The sequence below is a fragment of the Nematostella vectensis genome, chromosome 7 (assembly GCF_932526225.1).
Source record: "Nematostella vectensis chromosome 7, jaNemVect1.1, whole genome shotgun sequence".
In the NCBI taxonomy this organism is placed as follows: Eukaryota; Metazoa; Cnidaria; class Anthozoa; order Actiniaria; family Edwardsiidae; genus Nematostella; species Nematostella vectensis.
Window position 1 is genome coordinate 14,831,608 of NC_064040.1, and position 9,895 is coordinate 14,841,502.

The window sequence follows — 9,895 nt, forward strand, 5'->3', positions numbered from 1 at the left end:
AGGGCCTTTTGGTCCCCTCCTGTTTTAAATCCTGGCTACACCGCTGATTTTTCATTTTGAATAGATTTATATCTTTTAATTTGTAGAATCCCTTTGGGTATCACTTATCTAAGCTACTCTGGATATTAAAGCTTTATGTAAAAGCAAACACAAAGTGCTAATTCTTCTATTCTACTCTATTAAAATGTTGTCGCGTTCTTTGAGCAAATATCAGATTTTTTTGATCATGTAGACCCTTCAAGGACTGAAGTTGATTTACCTCAGTTTATTTAGTTCAATTTATAATAAAGATGATGATGATCATAATAAAAACAACAATGAAAATGATGATGATAATATAATGATTATGATGACAGTGACGGTGATGGTGATGATGATGTCGTCTCCAGACATGATTTTCTCAAGAACAAAAGCTTTATTTCTTCGGCAACAAAAAGTCGTTAACTTATCAATAGTGTTTTGAGGAAAAAAAGGAATAAATTGGCGCCGTTTTTATCAGATATGTTTCCTGAAGCCTGTACCGAGACATGAGAGTAATATCCTCAATAAATTACCATTCACCTGATATGCAGTCGTTTAAGTCTCATCATTGCATTTATCTGAAAGACTGAAAGATGATATTAATTAAACTAGACATTGTGCCAAGAGGAGAGAGTAAGGGTTTGCGGTGATGCGAGTTTGCCTTAAATCTGGCGCGGTCTTTCGTATTTTATTCCGCGGTATTGCGGTTTCTCTAGAGGTTTACGGTTATTGACTTAGTTTGTCGGTTTTTGGCGTTTTTCTGAGTTTTTTTCGCACCCCCCTTGCCCTGCCCCTCTGCCTAGGTTCACTCGTGCCAATAAAATTAAGAGTGACATGACAATAATGAGTTTTACTTGCATTTTCGATTAAAGGTTTCCTGTACTGTAAGTATAAGGCGTTCTTTTCAAATTAAAAAAATACTTGACAAGATAAGATTTTAAGACTCTCCGACATCTTGGTGCTTCCTGGGAATATTAGCAAAAATTTGTCCCTTTTCAAACTGAAAATGAGGTTTTGTGGTCAAATATTCCAATTTAAAAGAATAAAAGCAACGCAGTAAAAAAAAGTGCACAAACTTTTGATCCACCCTATAGAGCTAGACCATGATGTGAGTAGCGCCAAGACGATGGACCCTGCGACACGCAGCAACTTTCGCATAGACTTTCATTAGGACGGAAGGCACATGCTATTTGTTGGAGAGTGACGCATCTAGCGCGACAACAAGTATTTTCAAGGTTGTCTCTATAATAATTAGGTCAGTTCCAGCTATTTATAGGAGAGTGATGCATCTAGCGCGACAAAAAGTATTTTCAAGGTTGTCTCTAATAATTAGGTCAGTTCCAGCTATTTATAGGAGAGTGACTTATCTAGCGCGACAAAAAGTATTTTCGAGGTTGTCTCTCTAATAATTAGGCCAGTTCCAGCTATTTATAGGAGAGTGACTTATCTAGCGCGACAAAAAGTATTTTCGAGGTTGTCTCTCTAATAATTAGGCCAGTTCCAGCTATTTATAGGAGAGTGGTGCATCTAGCGCGACAAAAAGTATTTTCGAGGTTGTCTCTTTAATAATTAGGTCAGTCCCAGCTATTTATAGGAGAGTGATGCATCTAGCGCGACAACAAGTATTTTCAACAAAATACAATAAAATTATAAGTATTTTATACAACAAGTATATATGTGTCTGACGCCCAAATTCTGTGTTACAAGTGCGCACGTCTTAAAGCAAGCGTGTGATGGCTTTACGAAGGCTTTCGCTGAACATGAAGCAAATGAAGGGATTGACTGCAAAACATGCGTACGCTATCGCTACCACGATATCCATAGCTTCTTTCAACTCCTCAAATGTCAGATGACTCAAGGTCTCATCCCAGAAGAAGTTGTGCAGAATAACTAACGTGTGCTGTGGTATCCAACAAATCATGAAGGACGCAGTGACTGTGACCGCCATCAGCACGACGTTTTTGTTGCGTTTTCGCCGGCGTTTTTCGTTTTCCGGCAAAGCTTCACCAGGTATTGCTTGGCGTTTTAATTTGCGCGCGACTGCGATGTAGACTGTGCCCATAAGCGGGAGTGGAATGATGAAAAGCGATGTCATGAACACCAGATAGAAGTCACGCCCTGCAGTGATGGGGTCGAAAGGCGGTTCCAAAATGCCTAAACAATATTTATTGCCATAGAGGGTTATAGTCCTGTACACTCTGAAATACACTCCAAATGTCGCAAAGGCGGTGATACATGTTAGTGGAATTACCACGCGAGGAGCGAGAAGTCTTGGCGCAGGCCTTGTCGGGTACACAACAGCGAAGAACCTGTTCAAAGCCAGAAAGACCATACTATGTATCGACACGGAAACGGATACATCGCGTATGAAGGCGGAAATCTTAGACAGAGCATCTCCAAACCGGCCCTGGACATCCCAGGTCCATGTCTGGGTATGACGGACGTAGATCCCGCGAGTGAGCACAAGCATGGCGGCTATATCTGACACTGCCATGTTTAACACGAGGTAGTTCCCCTTGGTTCGCATGTGTTTGTACTTGCAGATGACTGCGACAAGTGCGATGTCGCCGAGCAAAGAGAAGGACACGGTGGCGATGTACGTGATGACCAAAGCAACTCGGAGAGTCTGTGGAGTTCTGTACCACAGAAACCATGGAAGATGACTCGCTGATGACGAATTGTTTTCCTGTGACGTATTATAACTTGCCATATTTCTGCCTTTCTTGTTATGTTCTGCTTTTGACTATTGCCCTGATTAATCTTTTCTTAAGAACGTTTAAGAAGTGCTAAAGCTAAACGAAAATTCGTCGTAATCGTGTACTCTGTTAAATATCTCCTATTCTTTAGATCGAAAGTTGATACTGCATATCTATTATCGAGAAGCTGGAGCCAAAACCGTAATATCTATGGTTACTGTTAAAGACGAATTGTTTTCCTGTGACGTATAATAACTTGCCATATTTCTGCCCCCTCTGTTCTGTTCGATGTAAAAAAGAAACTTAAAGTGTTAAACGTTTGTAAAAAGTGTTAAAATTTTAGTCGAATGCTAGTGAATCTCCTATTCTGTCTATTCTCTAGAGAGATTGTAAATATATCTAGAATAAGGTGGAGGCAAACCCAAATACATGTATGTTTTTTAATGCCCATGCGATAGTAACCATCTGCTTTTGACATTTATCTTTCAGATAGTAAAGGCAAACTTATAGGAATTCAATAAGGAAAATTCTACCTGCGCGAATACAGTATTTTGCTATTTTGCTTTTCTAATTAAAATTTAAACTACATTTTCATGACTTCCTAATGACGGATTCCTTTAGTATGGCTCTGCTGCCATACTAAAAGTAGGCATTCTGTTTTATATGTGCTGTATTTTTTATCGTGATCATGGTAATGTCTATGTTGAGGCTGAATAAACCGTCTTAGTTTTCTGACTAGCGCTGTCAAATGATAACGAAAAGGAAATCTTAAATGTCATTAAATATTTCATTAGTTAAATTGCAACTACGTAATTACATTATTTTTTCACTTTGAGCAAATAGAAAGCTAGTCTCCTGTGCAGTCGTCCTATGAAGAGGGATTTCAGGCCGACACTAGGGACGGCTGGACAGGAGAGTCAATAGAAAGCTATACAAACAAAAAAACCCAAATTAAATGAAAAAAAAATCATTTAGATTTTCATGGTGCCATCAACTGTGACACCTCGATTAATGTTCACTGCCACATAAAATGTGCATTCATCGATGTGCATACATCGTGCACGATTGATGGGAAGAACAGATTATATCACTTTAGGGGCTTCCCTACTGTTTTCGGTTATAGAGCGGGCCCCTTATTATCAACGCTTTGGTCTTGGGGCCTGCATTTGGGCTACTTTGGCCAGGGCATTGCTTTTTGATCATACCACGACTTTCAACCATATGCCTTTACAGGGCTTCGCGCCTCCTTAGACATCATCCTAGCCCCCAGTCTTACCTAATAAAGGGTCGTCCTCGCTCAACATGGTAGAAAACCCCTTCTCTTTCAACTCCTTGAATATAAAGGGCCATCCGTCGATGGACGTGGAGCCCGGTTCCCCTCTTCTCCCCTCCTGCTTCTCACAGTTCTCCTCCACTGTCCGTCCCGTGAGCATGGCAGTCAGCGCGGGAGTGGTTGCCTGGCCAACGATAGAAAATCCCCGGAAGAGAAACGCCCGTAATTCGTCCCTTAGAAATGCATAGGTCAGCGGCATTACTCGCTCGAAATGCGCCGCGGACATTGAGTCGAATGCCAAAATCATTATGTCCAGCGGTGCTTCTTTCGACTGTATGCGTTTGAGCACGTCTGGGCGCTCTACGACAGAGGCGACGAGGTCCGATTGTTGGCGACCGTCGTTGAATGTTGTTACGAGTTTTAAGAAGTCGTCGGTCAAGGACACGTTGTGGTGTTGTTGATTAAGAATCCCTTGGTCAACAAGATCGGAGTAGAAGTCGGCATTGAACGATGTCGGGCGTCTAATCGTCTGGTACGAGACCTGGGTCACGTTATCTGATTTTTAAATAAAAATAATTCTGTATAACACAAGGCTTTCTCCCGCAAATTATCCCCCCAAAAAAGACGCAAGCGCATTTTTTCTAAATGCAACACCACTTTTCCTTTCAAATCGCATAAAAAGTAGACTATGTTTCCACCATCTGTGACATATTATTACAATGTTAATTAGACTTGCTTTATGCAATATAATAATAAAAGAATACAGGTATTAAGCTTATATTCCAAAGAGAACAAACGCACAAATAACTAACCATTGGTGTTGGCATGTAGTCGTAGCGCGCCGTTTTCGTAGCTCGTGTAGAGTTTCCCAGAACACTGCGCATGCGCCTCAAGCTGCACGTGTTTCATCACGCTGGGAAGGAATGGGTCGAGCACAGGAAGCTTGCATTCACGTGAGCCCACGTCACTGTCTTTCAGCGGGATTGCGCATTTAAGAGGGATGCTTTGAAGAACAGCTGAATAAAAACATCATTACAACGGTGTTCAGCCCTGACTTTTCCCAAGCTTCGGTCGCTAACAAATTATCCCGTAACCGACTCAGGCCCGTACCCAGGATTTTCCTTGGAGGGTGCGAATCCGAGTTAACCTAATTTTTCCGGGGAAAGTGGGGGGGGGGGGGGTAAAAGAACAAAAATGTATGCCATTGCAGTACTCCCACGGGACTTTTATTATCGGATTTGGCTACGAAAAAGCCTGAGTGATCTAGAATACCTTTGTTTCTATCTAATTTGCTTATGCTTTATAGATCTGACTAGTAATAGCTCGTCTATTGCGAACCGGAAGTGGACTTTTCGCCGTTGTGTGTGTGTGTGTGTGTGGGGGGGGGGGGGGGGGGGGTGGGAGCACCCCTTGCAGCACGCCCCCCCCCCCCCTTAGTACGGGCCTGCGACTATGGAAACTTATCTCCTTATCTCTAGATTAAGTGAGATGTGTGTGTCTTTTTATACCTTCTAGGTATTCGGGGACAAACTCTCTCTTGATGTGAAGAGATGATGTTTTCGATGGTGCGGGGCGGCCAAAGCCTGATTTCAGGGCCACGTATCCAGGGCGATGAGAATCCACTGGCGTCTGAACTGCCATACACCCGGCACGTGTGTTACACGTGATCACTGCTTCCAGTGCGGTCTTGTACACACTAAAGTCCAGCTCGGCGATGCCATCCAAATGTGCATGGGCCACCTAAAGAAACATTGAAATGAAAGCTCAAACTGGCAATTGAATCGTTCCCTCCGTTAGGTATCGTGACTACGATGATATGATGAGCAAGTGAAGTCAGAGGACAGCTAGGAATAACACTGTCACAATAATTGGGCTCCCTGTGTTAGCCCAACTGTTAGTTTGGCAATGCCCGGATGTTGTTCCATCCGCCATGCTGGAATAGTCGCGTGTTTAGTCGTATCTGTGCCTCTAATTCCAGATCTAAAAAAAGCCCACATTACATCTAGAAACAAACACTTCAGCATGGGCGTAGATACTATTATGAATACTTATTATGGATTATGAGGCTGTAATTTGGGGCGACAGTTTTAAAAAGCGCACCGAAAAAGCGCACAGAAGCGTGCTGCACGGGTCATAATGGGACCGCCTATCAGCGCCCATCATTCTGCTACTCTGGGAATAGAGTCATTTAATAAGCGGATGTGCCGCCTAAAATATGAACTTGTGTTTAAAACTTTAAATGGGCGCACCCAAGAATATCTAAGTAATAGGTTTAAGCAATTTAGCTTACAACATACCATCAGTACAAGAAATAGTAAACGCAGAGGCCTGATTGTACCTCGTGTCCATCGCACTCTCGGCCAACGAACTTTCGCCTTTGGTGGGGCCAAAGCATGGAACGCTCTTCATCCATTGAATATTAGGGAAAGCAAATCCCCTTACTATTTAGTGCTGCACTTAAGGCTTTATAGGTAAACATATAAAAACGGTTCCTCTACTGTAAAATGGTTTCGTTTAACACTATTGTAAATCATTATGTATATTTGTTGTCATTATATTATCCTTTATGTATGTTTGTAATAATTTAATAATTTTCCGAGAGCCACATGTATATTATCTGTATTGATATTAGATGTAACTCTCAATAAAAAAAATGTATCTAACTATACGCAAAACGTCTACGCCGGTACCGTCTTTTTACTGAAGACTGTGCCCCTCTTCAGTAAAAATAAATGCATTTTGATAGCGAGAGGTGCGTTTTGCCCGCTTCTGCCTCTCTGTCAGGCTACACAGGGCGTTACGGATTCAAATATTGGTCCTTGGGCACGATACATTATCGCCTTTAACTCTATTATTTATTGTCCCACCCAAGACCCATCTTTACCTCCATGTAGCCTGGCAGATATGACGTCCTTGGAACAAGCTGGGGATGATCCCTGAAGATTCCTAGATACCGCGTCAAGCTGCTGCGTAATAGTAACCCCTGATCACCTGCCGACTCCTCGGCTAATGGTGCCGCTCTCGATTTCCACGGCCGACTTCTAGGTGTGGTCTTTTGGATGAGTCCAAAGAGAACAATGGGAAGCTGTGTTGAATACGTGGGAAGTTGGGGACGACCTGGTTGAGTTCTAGGTTGTGTAGGTGTCGATGGGATGCCGGGAAATTCTGGATTCTGGGATCGGTTCAAGCGCAATTCTGAATGGCTCACGGTTTGATGTTGACGCGGATTCGCTGGGATAAGTGCCAAAGGCATGCTAGGGAAAGGAGTTGCATGGTGGGACGGTGTGGTTTGGTCTTTTGGTTTGTTCCCCAACCTCTGGTGTAATGCCTTCTGGTCTTGTGACATCTTTATATCATGTTTCTCCTTAAAATGTGCAGCATTAGTTTGCCCCACCTCTGTATGTGGGATTATGATATGAGTACGGTTGCTGTTGTCTTTTTCTGGTAAATGGATGGGTGCAGTAGGTGCTGTAAGGTCCAACTCCGCCGTGACATATCCTCCAAATGAAGCAGTACGTTCTTGGATCAGACTGTTCTCCTCCTTGGACGGAATAAATCCAATAACATAAGTGTGAAAATCCAAAAAATCACAAAAAATCCAAAATCATAAGTGTGAATGAGTATACGTTTCCATCGGCTGATTTGGAGATGTGTCGATAATTCCGAATAAGTTTGCAGAATGAAACTATATTCTAAGATTTTGGAATAATTTGTCTTCTAGGTCTAGGTAATTGTCGAGGGTCGACAACAGTAGCAACAGTTCTTTTAAATAAAAGCTCGTAATTTAAATGTATTCGGTTGCACCTCCTTCCCCAAGATCGCTTTGTAACATGCATGGAACACGGCAAACGCGAACCACGGGCTATAGGATATTTTGACATGAAGGCAAATACATCCAGTCAAAGTAGGAATACGTGCTTATTCAACACTAACAAGACATTAGACTTCATTTTGGAGTCAGATTATCCTATAGCCCGTGCACGAACATCAGTACAAACAAAACAGCATTTATCGAAAAGACAAATATGAAAAAAACCGACTCCCTATTTATTTCCTCGACATCTTTTTCTCTACCCTTGACAATTAGCTACCCCTAATACCAATGGTTCTACGGGAAGAGAATCTTCTGATTCAGGGTAAAGTTTATTGGAAGAAGGAAAAGGATTGGATTGTTAAGGAGAGTTGTGCGTTTTGGTGTCAGACCATTCTCGTATTTAAGGCGCTTACCGGGTGTAAAACGATGTTTTCCTTGAGCTTAAAAACACTGATCGAGGTGATAACGATAGCGACAAGTACTGCAAACAATGTCTTTAATGATTTAAGACGCATTTCGGCTACGAAAGAAGGCGTCGTACCACAGTCTTGCACTTGTCACGCAAGAGGCTGGGTCACACAATTGTCACGCAAGAAATTGGGTCATAAAAGTCACGCAAAAGATTGGGTCAAACAATAGTCACGCAAGTGGTTGATTCACACAAGTGTCACGCAAGAGGTTGAGTCACGCAAGATTACAAGACATCATTAGAGTGGATGAACAGCCCTATAAACCTTGGAAGAAGTAACAAATGTACTGTCACGCGCAGAAGTTACCCAGAGGTCGAGTCACACGCGTGCAACATTCCAAGGAGACATCTTTCCAAGACGAGTAGATGGATATTCCGATAAACCTAGGGAAAAAAACGCATGTATTGATTTTTCCAGACAGATAAAAGGGGCCTAAGTAAAACTCGTGTGTAAACAGCCCTTTGAAAGAACTTGGTGCCATGAATATTTTTAGACACCCTCAAAATATGAGGACCTGATTAGTCAGAAAATTCAGAAGGTTTTTATTTGAGGGGTCACTCATAAAAAGAAATGTGGGGGTGGGGGGTTAAACAAATTAACTTTACCCTATTTACTTATTGTCCATGTCAAAGTGAAATGCAGCATGGGCAGTGCTAATCAGGGCCTATGAAAAAAATTGTCAAAATTGTCAGAAAGAACCCCAAAATAAAAGGAAAAATGTCAGAAATCTAGGATCTTACACGTAGGTTGTTAATGTACCATATTTCTTTATGTAAACTCCCGCAATTCTCCCTTGTGAGCAATAACAATTTATGATTATGGATTTTGGTGTTAACTGTGTTAAATACCCACTTGCAAACAGAGCGTCTGAAATGCTCAATATATCCGTTTTATTTTTTAGAAGTTGCCAACATTTTCTTGTGTCAGTTGGCGGCCATATCATGTATATAGTGTTTTCTACAACGTGACATTTGATTGTTGTAAATTATCACCATCATGAGAAATCTAAAAGCCCCTGGTCAATATGTCTTGTGGTCAGTTCACGGCCATACCATGTCTATACTGTTTTTTTTAATAACTAGTTCTTATATCGTGAAATTTGATTGTTTAAAAATATAAAATAATAATAATTATTATTTACTTATAATACGCTAAAACTATGAGAAATCTAAAAGCCCATAGTCAAACCTTAACGTATGAGCAGTATTACTAGCAAAAGTTCTTAAATACATACGGTGGAGCAAAATCGTCCTTACCTTCGTTTGTGTGATCTGCGTGTCTTGTTCTATTCTGTTATGGGACATAAGTCTGCCACGAACAATACAATCCGTGCTCTATGGCAACCAACTACCCCAATAAACAATGTTAGTACAATACTAACAATTAACATTAAGTATCAAGACCTTTCTCTTATATTATTTCTTTTAAAAAATACCTAGTTAAGAAAGCTTTTTTTAAGATATCAGTCGGTTATCGTGGCTAGTAGTTTAAATTAAATTAAGCTAAGCAAACACAAAAGTTCTTTGTGGTATAAAAAAATGATTGTTCAGTCTTATTTGTTTATCCGAGTTGCGTTTCTGTTTTTTTTTTTTTTAGAAGAAACGGTTACGGAGGGGACGGA

General features: G+C 41.2%; 1 protein-coding gene across 3 annotated transcripts in view; it reads right to left on the reverse strand.

Moving 5' to 3' along the window:
- Nucleotides 1-9,585, reverse strand: part of LOC5503046 — a 14,075-nt gene extending 4,490 nt beyond the window's left edge. Inside the window, exons 1-7 of one of the 3 annotated variants that reach the window (XM_032371345.2) lie at nucleotides 9,531-9,576; nucleotides 8,880-8,938; nucleotides 8,218-8,657; nucleotides 6,875-7,531; nucleotides 5,499-5,730; nucleotides 4,803-5,006; nucleotides 3,994-4,545 (exon numbers count right to left, since the gene is read on the reverse strand). In XM_032371345.2, the coding sequence (XP_032227236.1) occupies nucleotides 3,994-4,545; nucleotides 4,803-5,006; nucleotides 5,499-5,730; nucleotides 6,875-7,531; nucleotides 8,218-8,319 (1,747 nt within the window). In that variant the 5' untranslated portion in view covers nucleotides 8,320-8,657; nucleotides 8,880-8,938; nucleotides 9,531-9,576. Of the gene's footprint in view, nucleotides 1-3,993; nucleotides 4,546-4,802; nucleotides 5,007-5,498; nucleotides 5,731-6,874; nucleotides 7,532-8,217; nucleotides 8,658-8,879; nucleotides 8,939-9,530 lie in introns of those variants that run through there. The other 2 variants (XM_032371346.2, XM_048729690.1) reach the window with 2 other exon arrangements.
- Nucleotides 9,586-9,895: the final 310 nt, after the last annotated feature.